The sequence below is a fragment of the Equus asinus genome, chromosome 9 (genome assembly GCF_041296235.1).
Source record: "Equus asinus isolate D_3611 breed Donkey chromosome 9, EquAss-T2T_v2, whole genome shotgun sequence".
In the NCBI taxonomy this organism is placed as follows: Eukaryota; Metazoa; Chordata; class Mammalia; order Perissodactyla; family Equidae; genus Equus; species Equus asinus.
The window spans coordinates 41,421,753-41,439,446 of record NC_091798.1 but is presented as its reverse complement, the minus strand read 5'-3'; the positions used below and the strand labels follow the sequence as shown (position 1 = coordinate 41,439,446).

General features: G+C 44.7%; 1 protein-coding gene across 2 annotated transcripts; it reads left to right on the top strand.

The window, feature by feature from the left end:
* The first annotated feature begins 11,879 nt into the window (after positions 1-11,879).
* On the top strand, positions 11,880-17,016 carry WNT8A (Wnt family member 8A). Of its 2 annotated transcripts, XM_014853796.3 has the most exons (6): positions 11,880-12,074; positions 12,169-12,202; positions 12,430-12,568; positions 13,975-14,100; positions 14,806-14,948; positions 16,321-17,016. In XM_014853796.3, exons 1-6 carry the CDS (start codon positions 12,007-12,009, stop codon positions 16,867-16,869), a joined length of 1,059 nt encoding a protein of 352 aa, XP_014709282.1. In that variant the 5' UTR covers positions 11,880-12,006; the 3' UTR covers positions 16,870-17,016. The 2 variants fall into 2 exon arrangements, with proteins under 2 accessions (XP_014709282.1, XP_070373427.1); XM_070517326.1 differs by lacking the exon at positions 13,975-14,100.
* Positions 17,017-17,694: the final 678 nt, after the last annotated feature.

Here is a 17,694-nt window from a genome sequence, read left to right as displayed (position 1 = left end):
TGTGATACTGAACCTCTTAACCTCAAGTGTGTGCCCTATGCACAGTAAGCCAATCACTGAGGCATCTGCTTGGAGATGGAGAAAGGTTTATTCAAATTGGCCAAAAGAGAAGGCAGGAAGATAGGGTCTCTCAAATCTGCCTTCACAAGAGAGGAAAGCAGGGTATTCTATAGAGCTAAGGGGCTTGGCAGCAGGAGTTTCAGAGGAGCAAAGGGGTAATCTGTGTTTCTTTCACTCCCAATAAGCCCCTGGGCAATCTGACTTTTGGGTGTCAGCAGCAGCTGGTGACATCTGGTGATCATAACTTCCTTGAAGGCATTCTTTTTCTTCTGCAAAACAAGCTCATAAATCCTTGTGACCCTTGAGTCACCCTTCAAGTTAAACAAGAAAACAGCAAATAGACAAGATTAACTTCTTTTCATCTACGTTTGTGTTGGGAACAAGTTTGAAAAGTAATTTCATTGAATATTTACTTACCCTCAAGTACCTGGCTTCAAAAGTTTAAAGAGCCTTGAAGACACTTCATAGGATTTTGGACTCTGAGGAGGCTACTGGTAAGGCTTACAGGAAAGTAAGAAAAATATTTTGGAAACTCAAGGAAAAGGGGTACTTGTTATGTAGGGGCAGGAATTTTAGCAACACTATTTTCATATATGTGGAAAGTAGAAAATGTGACTAATGAACTGGGTGATCTAGCCAAGGAGATTTCCAAGCAAAGTGTTGAAGATGCTAGCTAGTTTGTTCATTCTGCTTAGTAAATGTGAGAGGAGAGAGAGAAACTAAAGAAAGGACTGTTAAACAAAAAGGAGCAAGGACTTGATGGTTTTGAAAATTCTCAGCCTCTCTCATTTTAGCTTCATTTTAGCAAGTAATGCTAAAATTAAGAATTGGCTTCTGAGAAAAGATTAAGTCCAGGACATTGAGAGGAAAATGTAGTTTAAAGATAAAGCTGAGGACTGTTATACCTTTTGTTAAAACCTCAGAAAGATTAAAGGAGGTGCTTCAGAGTACTATTCAGTCACCAAAAGTCCCTTTAATGAGATTGACAGTATGCTTCACACATCTGTTGGGAGGAAAGTATATTTTGCATGTTGGAGGGATGGGAATCATTAGGGAGCCAGAGAACAGAGTGTAGTAGGCAGCCTCTAAGGTGGTCCCCAATGATCCCTGCCTCCTGGTATTCACACTCTTGTGTAATCTCTCCCACTGAGTGAAGCTGGACTTATGGACTCACTTCTAACAAATAAAACACAGAAAAAAATGATGGGATGTCACTTCTGGGATTAGGTTACAAAAAGACTGTGGCTTCTGTCTTAAGTGCACACTCTCTCACTCTCATTCAATCACTCACCTTGGGGAAGCCAGCTGCCATGTTATGAAGCAGTCCTACGAGACCTTGCACCAGAAGCACTCAACTAAACTGCATTCAGACTCTTGACCCACAGATACTATGAGATGGTAAGTGTTTGTTGCTTTAAGCCACTAGTTTTGGGGGTAATTTGTTACACTGAAATAGATAACTAATACAGACTGACAGTGAGCCAGGATCTAAAATCTTCAATAGATTGGAGGTGGAGAAGTACAGAGGATAATACAACAAGGAAGAGAAATGAGTGGTAAACTTGAACAACACCTGATACGCAACTGAGTGTTTTTATGGAGGAGAGAGGAAGATTAGTTTAGAAGTGTCAGTGAGTAGCAAAGAGGACTTGAGTGGCACAAGAGGTGTAGGAGAAAAACAGTTATTTTTGAGGAACAATGCCCTCCATACTGAGCGAGGGTTCAGTTAAAGCAAGAAAGAGAAGGGAACATCAGAAGAGGTTGAGGTGAAGGAGAATATGCTGATGACTGCTTGCAAAATCTAGAGAATTCAGTGAATTGGTTTTAGGAGATAGGGTGGGGAAGGAGTTAGAGCCAGAAAAGAAGATATACAGAGCATAATAGGAGTCACAGTCTAGGGATGAGGATTCTTGGGTTTCTTGTAGCGATTGACATGGCAAGCATAAGGGGCATAGTGAACTTATTCTTGATGATGCCAAGGCGGATCTTTGCAAAGAGGATTCATTAATGGGAGAGGGGTGTGCGATCTTGCCAGAAGCATGGACGGTTCTAGGGCTCCCACTTGACTCCTGCTGATGGAAGCAGAAAGTTATGTGGAGGAATAGTCTTCCCCAAGCACAGGGGCTCCCTCTTAAGAAGAGGCTTTGAGTCAGGCACAGGAGCAGTCTCATTCTGAGAATATGGCCATCATCTTGACATCCGCAGATGGCAGCCTGCAAAGGAGCAGACTAATTCCAAACGTGTGGACTCCCTTTTGATTTCTATTGAAGGAGGTTTCTAGCATAAAAATTTCTTTTCTAAGACTTTATTCTTTAGTGATAGTTAAAGAAGTTGGTAAACATTTAGAAACAAACATTCTTCACTATAGTGTTGTTAATACTAAAAAACTAAATCTACCCCTCTGTTTTTTAAATAATTCCAAGTATTTAAGAATGCTCGCTTTACTATCCTGATTTTTTTTTCAAAGACTTAATTTTTCCTTTTTCTCCCCAAAGCCCCCAGGGACATAGTTGTATATTTTTAGTTGTGGGTCCTTTTAGTTGTGGCATGTGGGATGCCGCCTCAGCCTGGCTTGATAAGCAGTGCCATGTCCACGCCCAGGATCCGAACTGGCAAAACCCTGGGCCACCAAAGTGGAACATGAAAATTTAACCACTTGGCCAAGGGGCCAGCCCCCATGTCCTGATTTTTTTTTATTTTTTGGTTATTTTATTTTTAGTTTTTTTGGTGAGGAGGATTGGCCCTGAGCTAACATCTGTTGCCATTTTTCCTCTTTTTGCTTGAGGAAGATTGTCACTGAGTTAACATCTGTGCCAGTCCTCCTCGATTTTGTATGTGGGACACCACCACAGCATAGCTTGATGAGTGGTGCATAGGTCTGTGCCTGGGACCTGAACCAGTGAACCCCAGGCTGCCAAAGCAGAGCTCATGAACTTAACCACCACACTACAGGGCTGGTCCCTGTCCTAATTTTTCTTTGGTTCTGTTTCCTGGGTTGGGCAGGGAGACATGAAGTCACCTGATGGAAGATGGGCACTGCTACGCAGTGACCAAAATTGGTCTTACTCAAATCATCCCAGGTGCCTTTCCATTCCCCATTTTAAATACTAATTTTAAGAACTCTGACATAATGAATATATGTATTCTAGTGAAACACTGCAGATTGAATACATGCATTTATTTCCCCTCCCTCACAAAACAACACAGGGATTTTCTTAAGGCATGAAACTCCAAAGTCAAAGGGAACAAAAGAGGAGCCAATAGCAGATGAAAAACAAAATTTGGAAAGGTGGAAAGCAACTGTATCTAAGTCTTGAGAAACCAAAAGCTGAGTGCCCACATAGGGGAAGCCAAGAAGCTTCTGCCACAGAACCCTACAGAGGCTCAGAAGTTGAACATGCCTAGTTCCCCTGAAGGCGTGGTGTTAGATAGGTTAAATGTTTGATTTAGGAAGCAGATTAGAGTCCCATATTCCCTCCCCCATCCAGCAGAAGACTGCAGATGTTCTCTTTAGTAGCTGAATCAGAGAGATTCTAGGTTCGGGGAGGCCAGACACAACCAAGAAGGAGATCTGAAAGAAGTCGGAATAGTGAGAGCTCATAATCCCCTTCCCCGTGTGATTCCCAGAATTCTGACAGGAGATTGGACGACTTCTCTCTGGAAATACTGACCAGCCCTACAGCAAAGCCTTAAAGATACCAATGTTTGCGGTTCCCCCAGTGAGCTAGCTGGGGGCCTGCCTTATCACTCTAGAGTGAGCCCCATCCGGGTGCACAGGGCTTCCTGTCAGCTTTTTAGTCCCTCATTATTAAGTATGAATGGATGGCCTAGCATCACCAGACTTTTGAGAGACGGCTCTAATGTTATGGGGGGTATGAAAGAACTTGAAAGAAGAAACAAAAGAAATCTTTAAAAAAAAATTGTATCTTTGGGGGCCAGCCCCATGGCTGAGTGGTTAAATTTGTGCGCTCCACTTTGGCGGCACAGGGTTTCACAGGTTCAGCTCCTGGGCACAGACATGGCACTGCTCGTCCCACACAGCACAACCAGAAGGCCCTACAACTTTAATATGCAACTATGTGCTTGGGGGCTTCAGGGAGAAGAAGAAGAAGAAAATAAAAAAAGAAGATTGGCAACAAGTGTTAGCTCAGGTGCCAATCTTCAAAAAAAAGAAAAAAAATTTTTTTAAAAAAAGAAAAATTGTATCTTCAGAAAGTTAGAACATAAAATTGCCATCATGAAACAAGAACAGAAGATTATATTTTAAAAAAAAGAAATATTCCAAGAATAAGAGAAAACTCTTAGGTATTAAACATTTGAGGCAGAAATAAAAAGAATTTAATAAAAAGTTTAGAAGATAAAGTTGAGGAATTCTCCTAGAAAATAGAAAAAAAAAAAGATGGAAAACAGGAAACAGGAAGAGATAAAATGAGAGAATCCGTCCAGAAGGTCTGATACTCCCCTCCATACACAGAAAAATAATTGTAGAAAAAGAGAATGTAGAAAATGAAGGGAAAGAATACAAGAAAGTTTACCAGAACAAAAAGACATATATTTATAGACGGAAAGAATCCATGTACTAAACACAAGAGATGAAAAAATTCTACACCAAAGCCACATCTTTTTCAAATTTCAGTACGCTAGGGATAAAAAAAAGTTTCTGAAAGCTGCCAAGGGTGGTGGGGGAAAGAAGAGATAATCTACAAAAGACCAGCCCTCAACATGGCATAAGACTTCTCAGCAGCAACAGTGGAAACCAGAAGACTTTGGAACAATGACCTCAACACTCTGGGGGAAGATTATTCCCAAACTCCAATTCTATACCCTACCAAAATGTTAATTTTTAAAAAATGTTAAGTATCAATCAAGTGAGGGTAGAATAAAGGTTTTTCAGCCATGAAAGGTCTCAAAAAGTTTGCTTCCTCGCACCCTTTCTGAGAAAGCTACTGAAATATATTACCCACCAAAATAAGGGAATAAACAAAGACAAAATTTAAGAAGTGATGTGCAACAAAGTAAGGAATCAAAGTGAACCCCCATCCTGGTGCTGAAAGACAATACTAAGATGACAGCTGTGCAGGACGTAGGGCAGAAACGAGGCCAGATTGGAGCAGATCTGAGGCCTAAATGGTGTGAGAGGTGCTTCAGATAATCGGCAGAGTTTGGGGTTGAAGCGGTGATAACTACGTAGAAAACTAAGCAAACGACAAAAGAAAAGATAATTATTTGTTCCAAGGAAAACAAAAAGACTTGTTGGGAAAGAAAAATAAGCCTGGTTTACACCTCTAAATAGTATTTAGGCGATCATAATGAAAACACTGAATATTAACCTAAGTAAAATTATAATTTAACTATATTGGGAGATGGGAAGATGAAAAAGATGGATTTGTGTTTGGTGGGTGGGGAAAGAAAAGAGAGGCATCATCCATGGTGGAAAGTCAACAGATAATACCTAAAATTGAAAAACCAATAAACAGGAATCAAATAGGTCTTTTAGAAATATGAAGAAATATGGAGGTAATGCTAACAGCATCAGATACAAAAACTGAAAGTTGCTCCTTTTTGAGAGGAAAATGGGGGTATAGTTGAAGAGGGCTGCTGCTTTCCATAACAAAGCTTACAGAACTATTAACTCTTATGAGCATGCTTAATTTTGATTTAATTTAAAAATTAAGAGAAAACAAGGTAGATGGATATGTAGTGTCACAGAAAGGGGTCCATGATATAAAAGTTTAAAAACCAAATTGAGGAATAACAGCACAATTCTATTTTTTTAAATTATATATATATATATAGGGGCCGGCCCGGTGGCGCAGCGGTTAAGTTTGCATGTTCCACTTCTCAGTGGCCCAGGGTTCGCCGGTTTGGATCCCGGGTGTGGACATGGCACGGTTTGGCAAGCCACACTGTGGTAGGCGTCCCACGTAAAAAGTTAAGGAAGATGGGCACGGATGTTAGCTCAGGGCCAGTCTCCCTCAGTAAAAAGAGGAGGATTGGCAGCAGTTAGCTCAAGGCTAATCTTCCTCAAAAAAAAAAATTATATGTGTATATATAACATTTGTATGTGCAGAGAAAACAATGCACGCTAAACTGTTCACAATGGTTACCTACAGGGAGTGAGATGGGGGAGAGTCTCGTCTTTTACATTACATATTTCCATTTTATTTAATTCTCTATTTAATTCTCTTGGTAACAAGCCTGAATCACAATACTTTTTTTTTTTAAGATTTTATTTTTTCCTTTTTCTCCCCAAAGCTCCCCGGTACATAGTTGTATATTCTTCGTTGTGGGTCCTTCTAGTTGCGGCATGTGGGATGCTGCCTCAGCACGGCTTGACGAGCAGTGCCATGTCCGCGCCCAGGATTCGAACCAACGAAACACTGGGCCGCCTGCAGCGGAGCGCATGAACTTAACCACTCGGCTACAGGGCCAGCCCCACAATACTTTTTTTTAAAGCACATTTGTTCATGTGTGCACATCAAATACTTGTTTGGTTGATAACTTTCTCAATTATGCCTTATGTCCACAAGCACCCTGCGAGTTTTCAAGGACAAAGCTCATCATGGGAGCTTTATTATATATGCACCACAGCGCCAAACACTGGGCTGATTACCCATTAGGCCTGTGCTCAGCAAAGGCTGAAATTGCTGCGCTGAATCCTGCATCAGAGCAACAAAGAGCCTGTTATACCACTCACTGCCACCAGATGGCAGGTCTCTATCAGAAGTCCTCCTTTATGGCACTTCCTCATTACCCTCACTCCCCCTCCAACCTTTTCACAGAGTACTTTATCTCACTGTATTGTTATAAATTGTTTAAGCTTATCTCTCTAGGATCAGACTGAGAGCTCCTGCAGGATAAAAACATCAACTAAGGCTAATTCATCTCAGACCCCTAAGTGTTGAGTATTGGCCTGAAAAAAGTAGGTAAATATTTTTAGAATGAATAAATGGATGAATGCACACAAATTCCTCTGAAAACTAATACAAATCACACAATCATCCCAATATTTTATTCCCCAACAATCAATAAACATTACTTGGGAACTTCTGTGTCCTATCCAGTGTCCAAAGGTGGGAGTTTAGAACAGTGAGAGAATAAAAAATATAATAAAGGAGTTTGAGCTATCTGAAATCTCCCCTTGGATGAGCCCCGCCCCCCCCCCCCCCCCCACTCCAAACCTTCCTAGGCTAATGCTGAAGATATAGCTTCTGCCGTCTGGGCACCTCAGTCTGATGGGAGACACATGCTATCCTTGGAGAGATCCCCGTGTGGTTGGGATTGACAAAGCCCAGCTCTAGGGGGCTTGCAGATTGATGAAGGAAACACACCTTCAAACAGGAAACAGATCTAGTCACGCCTTGCAGATTTATCCCCTCTAACCTACCCCAGCCCTCATAGACCCATGTGTTCAACAGACCACCAACTGCTCCTATTTTCCACGCAGGAGGACCTCCTATTTTCGTCCCCACACCTGGAACACTGGATCTGAAAGGGAAAACTAAATCTCCTCTTCCTTCCCTGAGCATATGTTGAGGAACTTTGCAAGTCATCGAGGCTAAATTGGGGGGCCAAAGGGAGGGTCAGGAGCTCAAGCAGCTGTGGCATTTGGACCGGGAGTCAAGTATCCCCAGGGGGTGGGAAGAGACAAGCTTCCAGGGAGGAGGGGTGGAGACCAGAGACTGAAAATCCCTGAGCTCTGCTCAGTGTCACAGCTCAGAGGAATATGCATAGAGCCTCATTGTCCCCCTTCCCCACCCCCTTATCTAATTAGCAGAGGAGTGTAAAAAGTCAGAAGTCCTATCTGGCTTCTGGCATTCTCCGGCCACCTCCACCCTCACCCCACCCTCCCACAGCATCCCCTCCCCAACTTGCTCCACAATCTAAGCAGCCCCTGTAGGCTCAGTGCCCTGGAAAGAGTTGGAAAAGAAATGTGGAGGAACCAGGGATTTGGGGATTTTAGTGAAAGTGCACATTTGGAAAGAAGCGTTAGCCTGGGATGCATACCATCATCATCACAGGGTAGCTAACCATCCAGCTTTGCCCAAGGTTTAAGCACTGAAAGTCCCAACACCGCAGGAAACCCCTCAGTCCTGGACAAACCAGGATGGTAGGATCCAAGCTTTCTTGGCCCCAACTCACTATGTAACCCTAAGTAAGTCCCCTCTCTCTGTGCCTCAGTTACCTCCGTGTAAAATCGGACCTCTAGCTCAGACACTCTGTGGTTCTATGAATGGCCTCTAGATTTCCTGAAGCTGGACATTGCAAGGGTGACTCTGGCTTATTTATTCCTCCTTGAGTATAGCCACCAATGCTTCCCTAAGACTCCTGGAATCTCAACATACTGGAACATCAGAGGTGGAAGGAGCCTTCAGGATTATCTGGTCCTAGCTCCTTCCTAGCTTGATGAACCCCTTTCCAGAGGTACGTGCATTTATTCATTGTATTCCACTTACCACTTTCTGCCTATATAGCTAGATATACACTTTGTCTCCTGTTTACCAGATGATAAGCTCCTTGAGGGCAGGTAGCAAGAACTATGGCTTAGCAAGGGTTAAAGCCTTGCACAGGGCCAGCCCGTGGCTGAGTGGTTAAGTTCGTGCACTCTGCTTCCACGGCCCAGGGTTTTGCCGGTTGGGATCCTGAGTGTGCACATGGCACTGCTCAACAGGCCATGCTGAGGCAGCATCCCACATAGCACAACCAGAGGGACCTACAACTAGAATACACAACTATGCACTGGGGGGCTTTGGGGAGAAGAAGAAGGAGAAGAAGACAAAAAAAAAAAAGTTTTGCACATAACCAGAACAAACAAATATTTGGTGTTAAACTCCACAGAGAAATCTCTTGCATTGTATCTCCCAGTGGCCTAGAGGGAGGGCACAGGGCTCTGACGGTGTGCTGAGAGGCAGCTTATCCCAGCTCAGAGGGCTGACTGTTAAATTTTCAGGAATTTGGCAAACTGGTTGTTAAACACAGCCATTATTAAAAATTAAATTATATAAACTTACAATTAAATAAATTATATTAAAAACAAAGACAATAACTGCTTAAAATTCATCACTTCCTAAATATTTTACTACATTTTACTATTATCTAGACTCTGAAGGCTATTTACATCTGTTATATCTATATGATAGAAATATTATATAATGATGTGCTAGCTCTTCTCAAGTCCATGTTGGTAATTTGAAATCGGCCATGATGGGAGTATTTACACCATGGAAATCAGCAAATATTACCAATCATAGCTCCTGTCACACCAAAGCTAGTTGTTAAACACCTACTACCACACTACTGCAGGTTCAGAGACACTACTATTCTGTCTTGTCATAGGCCCACTGTGTCTCCGCTGTCATCTTCTGCTCTGGTCTTCAGTTCCAGATTTCCATTCCTGGAAGAGAGAAACCAAGAGTTGAATCATCACTTAAATACTAAAGAGAGAATAGAGCTGGGGTTAAGGAAATGATGCACAGATTGCCTGCAAATGATTTGTAGACTCCGATATGGAGTGCCTGTCTCTGGCTCTTCTCTCCTTCCAGGGGACCCTCTTTCCAGATTGAAGGACTTTGGTCAATCGAGCACCGGGGTGTTATGTAGACAGAGCCCCAAAGGACTCTGAAGAAGGTGTTTGTTGCCCTCCAGGTATCCATCTTACAGTCTACCCTGATGGCCAACTGAAGAATTCAAAGATAAATAAGATGAGACTTCCTCATTTCCAGCCTACAATCACCTCTGAGATTAATAAATTCTTTAAATCTTAAAAATAGGATTCTAGCATATAAGAGAGCTGGAAAAGTCTTTAGAGGTCATTCAATGTTCCACGTTTTCCCCACTCCCTCATTTTACAGATGAAGAAACTGAGTCCCTGTGGTAGGAAATTGCTTACCCAAGGTAAGCTTACAACAACTTCATGGCCAAAGCCCAGGGCTCCTACTACCTGGAGCAGAGGCCTTTCCTTAACATTCTAAATTCCTGTTAAAGAAACTGTATGATCGTTAGAGAATCGGAGCACCAGCGAACCCCAAGTTTGCACACAAAAAGCTCACTACCTTTCCCTCTGCTTCCTAGAAAGTAAAGAATATTTTTATAGAGTACCAACTAAATGCCAGGTGCCACGGGAACACAGAAGAATAAGATCCACTCATCATAGACAGGAGGTGAATAGAGAGTCACACTTAAGGCTCAAGGTGCGTGGGGGGACTACCTTGGGTCTAACACTAACCCTGTTCTGACCCCACAGCCAGTGGCATGGAAATCAACCCTGCTTTTTCACTTTTAAGAAGCGAAAGTTAAACATTAGATTCTTGACTGGGAAAAATAGGACACAGAGAAAAGACCACTGAGGCACATGCAATGCGCTTTTCCCAAGTGACTCAAGTCTGGACACCTCTTTTCCCCAAGGAGAGAAGCCCACAAGCAAGCAAAGGAGAACTGGCTGGTCTGAGAGGCAGAGCTTTAGTCCACTAAGGACGTTTTACATTTGCAACATTCACACCCATCCTCCTACAAAAATGAAACAGAAACAAAGACATACAAAATAGGAGCCCAAATTTCTCATTAGATTTGACATATCTAAAATCACTCTGTCAAATTGCTGTAAAAATTTCTAAATACTTCCATTTCTGTACTTATCTTGTCATAGAAAGATGACACTTTGCAGACCAACACCAAACCTGGCCCATACTTTCGATGTACTGCCCTAAAAAGGCCTGGGACTTCTTGACCCCTGGAACTCCTGTGGTGGGGGATGTCTGAACTCCCTTTCTCAACCAAATCAGGGCCAGAGTGCTGGGAAGTGATCTGGATGTGGATGGTCACAGGGCAATGAGTCAGGGCTGTGACTTCCTGTTTGTACCTTCCTCTGACTCTAGCCTGCCTTCCCCAGCCCTGGGAAAGAGCTTCACCAGCAGAGGAAGATTTCTATCCCTCCACCATAGTCCCTAACCCTACCTAATGGTGTCTTGGGTCCCTACTAGGGGCCACAAGTTCTTTCATTAACTTGTTCATTCGTTCATTTGCTCATTCATCCAGTAATCTTCTTACGCACTAAGAATACAAAGTGAATCTAAAGACAGATTCCTACCTAAGGAGTGATGTCCTAGCAATGACGTGGTGTCTGAAAGAAAGGCATCAATTTTTTCAAGTATAGCCCTTGGTGGACCAAAGGTTGATTCTCACAGATACAAGTCTACAAGAGTTAACAAACTAGAGATCTAACCCTCAAATACAAAATTATAGACCTACTAGGAACGAAGGAAATTTACCAGAACTTACTTGGTTAGAATGTGGTAGAAAGGACTGTTGCAGAGATGGCCTCAGAAGCGTTTCTGCTCCATGGTCCCAAGATTCCATGAGTTTACAGTCACCAAAGGAGGAGGTAGGAATGGTGCACTCACTTACTTGGGTAAATGAGTAGGAGGAGGCCCCCAGTAGAGCCCCTCCATAATTATTAACACCTTGGGGAGGAAGGCAGGGCAAGGAGTGGGTTCTCAGTGACAGATGCAGACACTGTGCTCTGAGGGATAGGTGACTTACCTTCAAGGTCGGGAACCGCACCTGCTCCAGGCTACAAGATTCTGAGAAATGAGCCCTCAAGCAGGAAGAGACAAAAGTCTGAAATACAGAAGAAAGAAACCTCGAGAGTAGGGAAAGGCTTCAGCCCCTCTGTCAGCCTGGGAGGGAGGAAGGGCAGGCGGGGCGGGGCAGAGTTGGGCGGGGCTTTCCTTGAAGCTTTGGGCTGAGTCCCTCCTTCCTGGTCCCCCATTGGGTCACTGGCTCCTGCAGCCCTGCCACTAAGGGACAAATGAGAAGAGCTGTTGATTTTTCCCCCTTGGCCATTCAGAATTTCCCCACGTTAATACTGAGAAAGACCCTGCCTTCCTCTCACTTCTTATCTGGACTTGGCCCTGAGCTGGACCCCATCTCCTGTGGGTGGGCAGGGTCATGGGGGACCTGTTTATGCTAAGGGTGGCTGTGGGCATATGCTATGCTACCTTCAGTGCCTCTGCCTGGTAAGTCCTTTCTGCCACCCCTCACTCTCTGTCAAGGAAGCTCCCGTTATCTCATCCCCATTCACCATTGCCTCACTTTTTCTCTTTTTGGTAGGTCAGTGAACAATTTCCTGATAACAGGTCCCAAGGTAGGATGGTCTCTGGCTCCTGTTTTTAATCCATCTGGGTCCTAAGGGAATTCTTTTGGGAAAGGAAAAGAGGGAAGGGGAGACGTTGCCAGAAGTCGCCCACCCAAAGGAACTCATGATTGTTCTTTAATGGACAGCTAACCCATTTGAGTCCTACCTGCTCCCCCAACCCCTGACACCCTGACCTAAGCCGGGCCTGAAGCTCATAGCCCTTTTCCCTTTGCCAGGCCTATCTGACCTACACTACCAGTGTGGCCCTGGGTGCCCAGAGCGGCATCGAGGAATGCAAGTTCCAATTTGCTTGGGAACGCTGGAACTGCCCCGAAAATGCTCTCCAGCTGTCCACTCACAACAGGCTGAGAAGTGGTAAGTTTGTGCATCTGTATAAGGGGGTATTGTGCATGGAGGTGGGCTTGAGTATAGGTGTATGTATGACATATGTGTGACATATGTGTGCACAGTGAAATGAAAAAGCTATCAGTGATCTGCTGACTTGTCACTTCCTTGCTGTGTGACGTTGAGTGAGTTACTTCCCCTCTCTCAACCCCAGTTTCGTCATTTGGGACAATAAGCCCAGCTCTCTTTAGCTCACCAGGAGTATTGTAATGGTTGAATGAGATGAATACTAAGGTAAGTCTATACATATGTAAAAATTACTCTATTTTTGGGCGGCCAGCCCGGTGGCACAGCGGTTAAGTGTACACATTCTGCTTCAGTGGCTCGGAGTTCGTCAGTTTAGATCCCGGGTACAGACATGGCACCACTTGCCAAGCCATGCTGTGGTAGGAGTCCCACATATAAAGTAGAGGAAGATGGGCATGGATGTTAGCTCAGGGCCAGTCTTCCTCAGCAAAAAGGAAGATTGGCAGCAGATGTTAGCTCAGGGCTAATCTTCCTCAAAAAAAAAAATTATTTTTTTAATGCATCCCTGTATTCATGTGTTTGTACACACTTATCTTGCACTCATTTACAAGAAATAAAGATGGGGAAAGGGCTCTGTGTTTGCAGTCTCTGAAGGAGTTTCTCATCTGCCCAACTGGCATAGAACCCCAACAGAGAAGCTGAGAGATCACAGTGTGCTGTGCCTCAGGTGGGGGCGTGTGTGTGTGTGTTTGTGTGTGTGCAGCTGTTTGTCTGTAGTAGTTTGCATAAAAGTCATTTATGTAGAAACAATTAAGTTCCCTGAGAAGAGTTGGGGGTAAGGAAGTAAAGAAGATGAGGACACAAAGAAATACTTCCCAGGGGTATACAGATAGAATGAGTAGTGTGTGGAAATGAAATGGGACGGTGTTTATAAGCAGTTTAGTAAGTCACAAGCTCTGTAATTGGTAGCCATGATCATTATGATTATTACATGTCTCCAGCTTCATGTCAGAAAGAAAAGGTGCTTCTCACTTTCATAAGCCAGCCTGATGGCCCTTAGTCCTCATTGTTCCAAGGACCAGAAGCAGTGGCTAATGGACAGAGGCCTAGGCTGGACTTCAAGAGAGCAGGGTCCTTGTCCCAACACCACAACTGGTGAGGAGAGTGGCCTTGGTCTTATCACTCTATCGCTGGGTTTTACCTTCCCAATCTGTAGCATGTGGCACTCATTCCTGCCTGGATGAACTAAATATGAAGTGAGGAGACATGCACTGTTCTCTCAAGTAGAAGAGCGTCCTTTTAAACCCAAAAGGGATAGGGGACAAGGAAGAGAAGAGGCATTGCTTTTCCAAAGCCTCTGCTTTGGGTCATCAGGGACCAAGTTTCCAGTCCCTTCTTTCTCTCCAAAGCCACCAGGGAGACTTCCTTCATTCATGCTATCAGCTCTGCTGGAGTCATGTACACCATCACCAAGAACTGTAGCATGGGTGACTTTGAAAACTGTGGCTGTGATGAGTCAAAAAATGGAAAAACAGGTAAGTTGGGCTGTCTGCTGAGGGGAAGAAGTGAGGGGTGCAGAACTGAGTGCAGGCTAAACTCTTCCAGAGAAAGGCCAAGGGACACAGCTGCAGCTCCCTCAAACCCCTAGACTGCAGCAGCAGCTTCCTTGGTGGGAGCTCCTGGACCTAGACTTTCTCGATGGTGGAGCCTGGTCCGTGATTCCAGGATTAGCTAGTAGCACCAAGCTCTAAACTAACAAGGCATCCAGAATGACGAGGCCATAGAGAGTTTAAAGTTTGTACTTCAGGCTTAGAGTAGCTTGTCCATAATCCAGAGCTACTCAATTATTTGCAGACAACCTAAGAGACTTACTCAGATTTGTCTCTAATGAGAGAAGAGGAGGCTCTAACAAGACTATTGTAGGATAATGGTGCAGAATTCCAGAATGTTTGAGCTGTGATGAACCTTTGAGGTCATCTAGGGCAGCCCCAGTGCAACTACTTTTACTGTGGGTATAGAAACTAATTGCCTAAAGCTGGAGAGTGCTTGAAGAGTGGGCATTTGGCTTTGGGAGCAGGACTCCCCCCATCCACCTGGAGCACCTCGATTTCCCTGTCTCACCTTCAGCTATAGCTTCACATGTTTCTAGGACTTTGGGGGTGGTTTGGCTGTGTCAGCCAAGATGACCATGACTCTTCTCCAGCAAGGAGCTATATGCAGAACTTTTTCTTTCTGTGTAGGAGGCCATGGCTGGATCTGGGGGGGCTGCAGTGACAATGTGGAATTTGGGGAAAGGATCTCCAAACTCTTTGTGGACAGCCTGGAGAAGGGAAAGGATGCCAGAGCCCTGATGAATCTTCACAACAACAGGGCGGGCAGGCTGGTAGGTATAGGAGTCACACAGTGAGCCGTCCGGCTCAGTATTGGCAACAGCCTCACATCTGTACAGCCCTTCACAACTTACCAAGAGCTGTCTTATACCTATGTTTCATCCTCACACCCCCCAGCAGTACTGCAATAGCTACCCCCATTTCTTGGATAACAAAGCCAGTTAAGGCCAAGCCAAGTGGCTTGGCCAAGGCAATACGACTAATAATCATCAGAGTTAGGCAAAGAACTCGGATCTTCTAGTCTAGTCCTCTTATCACTAAACCTTATGTTCTGGTTTCTTCCACAGGCAGGTTTCTGAAAATATAGAACCAAGGCCTTGCTTCCAAGACTTAAATGTTTTAACCATTTCAACTGCATGCTCTAGGAAACTAACAGGGGTTTGTCATCCAACCTGTTCTCTAGAGGGTCTATTCTCCCCCAGGACTTCTGGTGGGGTAGCAATCCCTAGAGTGTTCTGAACTCAAATCTGGAAGCAAGTTGGATTTAGAGCTACAGCATAGAAATTTCCCTTTCAATCTATACCTAGATGTCCTGGTCGCCCAGGGCAAGGGGAAAGGTTTTCAAGACAATTACAATCACAGGTAATCACCTTGAGGGTAGGGGTGCAGACTCCAGGAGCTTCCTTCCCTCTGGGAGAGGACCCAGAAGACAAATCCAAACCCCCAGAAATACTGTAGCCCCAAGGTTTAAGACAATAACAGTGCCAGGGCTGGCCCGGTGGCGCAGCAGTTAAGTGCGCACGTCCTGCTTTGGTGCCCAGGGGTTCGCAGGTTCGGATCCCGGGTGCGGACATGGCACCGCTTGGCACGCCATGCTGTGGTAGGCGTCCCACATAGAAAGTAGAGGAAGATGGGCACAGGATGTTAGCTCAGGGCCAGTCTTCCTCAGCAAAAAAGAGGAGGATTGGCAGTAGTTAGCTCAAGGCTAATCTTCCTCAAACAAACAAACAAAAAAGACAATAACAGTGCCAATGATCATATTTTCCTTTTTAATTTACAAAGTACTTTCTTGATTATTCTTATTCTAATTGGGCAGAGAGAGAAACAAGCTCAACAACTGATGAAGCTGGGTCTGGAGCCTAGATTTCCCGACTCCAGTAACCTCCCCAATACTTGCCTGGCTTTCCACGAGACTCACTCAGGGGAGCCTTAAAATCACCAATACCAAGGCCTTTAAAGCCCTGGACATTCTAATTGAGAAGATGTGAGGTAGGGCCCGGGAATAAATACTATTCACTGGCCTCCCTGGTAATTCTGATGCTCCTCCAAAGTCAAGAAGCACGGCTGTAAAGTATCCCACTTATAGTCTTCCCTACTCACAGCCATTCTCTCTTTTGCTCCCTCTCTCTCTCTCTCTCTCTGAAGGCAGTGAGAGCCACCATGAAAAGGACCTGCAAATGTCACGGTATCTCGGGGAGCTGCAGCATCCAGACATGCTGGCTGCAGCTGGCTGACTTCCGGGAGATGGGAGACTACCTAAAGGCCAAGTATGACCGGGCGCTGAAAATTGAGATGGATAAACGGCAGCTAAGGGCTGGGAACAGCGCCGAGGGCCACTGGGCACCCACTGAGGCCTTCCTCCCCAGTGCAGAGGCTGAACTGATCTTTTTAGAGGAATCGCCAGATTACTGTACCCACAATTCTAGCCTGGGCATCTATGGCACAGAGGGTCGGGAGTGTCTGCAGAATAGCCACAACACATCCAGGTGGGAGCAACACAGCTGTGGGCGCTTGTGCACCGAATGTGGCCTGCAGGTGGAAGAGAGGAAGACTGAAGCTATCAGCAGCTGTAACTGCAAATTCCAGTGGTGCTGCACAGTGAAGTGTGACCAGTGTAGGCATGTGGTGAACAAGTACTACTGTACACGCTCCCCAGGCAGTGCTGTGTCCTGGGGCAAGGGCAGCGCCAGATAACACCCCACACAAACTCACTTGCTCAGTTGCATGACAATGGAGGGGGACACAGCTTCTCTTTCCGAGAGAGTAGATTGGAAAATCACAATGTTGGTCTGTAGTCGTCTTGATATGTGCTATATACATGGGGAAACAGAGGCCCAAGATTCTACAGCATATTCTTGACAGAGCTGAAATTGGAACCTGGGCCTCCTAACTTGGGCAGATCCCGTTTCATCTTTCCTACAAGTTTCATCCTGGTCTTTGTGCCTGTACTTTTGCAGCTTGCTAAAGGGGGAGTTTGGTTTGGGGTCCACATCCAGAAGGACCCTCAAAGTACTTGTCCCTGTAAGTTTCAGACCACGTCCAACCCAGCTGTGCTGAGAATCAGAAGGAATGGAAAAAATCAAAGAGTTCTGTCCAGACTCGTGAAGGAGCAACCTTCTCCTACTCTGGCTAGCTCCGGAAAGACCACCTGCAAGTTCATGCAGATCAGTAGGGCAGAGACACATACCTGCCTAATGGAAAGTTTTCAGGGTGTTGGGTTTTTCACTTGAGTATGCACTTTTGAAAAGTTCTCCCCACCAACCTTGGGGAAACCAGGACCTAACATAACCTGAGGACTCTTCCAGCTCAGAAACCATCTCTGGAGCTAGGGAGAAGGAACGGTCACAGTAAGTGGACAGGTGACTACAACTTACCCAAACAAGGGCCCCCAAGAGGGATTTTCCCCCAAAGAGCTGGAAAATGACTCTGTTTTATTTTCCCAGATTGGGAACTCAACTTGATTTTGCAATAAATACTTCTAGAATATATATCCAGCTGAGACCTTTTATTTCTGTCTTT

Coding starts and splice junctions, on each gene's coding strand:
- WNT8A (XM_014853796.3), top strand. CDS start 12,007: ATGGGGGACCTGTTTATGCTAAGGGTGGCTGTGGGCATATGCTATGCT. Junction 12,075..12,168: donor ACCTTCAGTGCCTCTGCCTG/GTAAGTCCTTTC, acceptor TCTTTTTGGTAG/GTCAGTGAACAATTTCCTGA. Junction 14,101..14,805: donor GTCAAAAAATGGAAAAACAG/GTAAGTTGGGCT, acceptor CTTTCTGTGTAG/GAGGCCATGGCTGGATCTGG.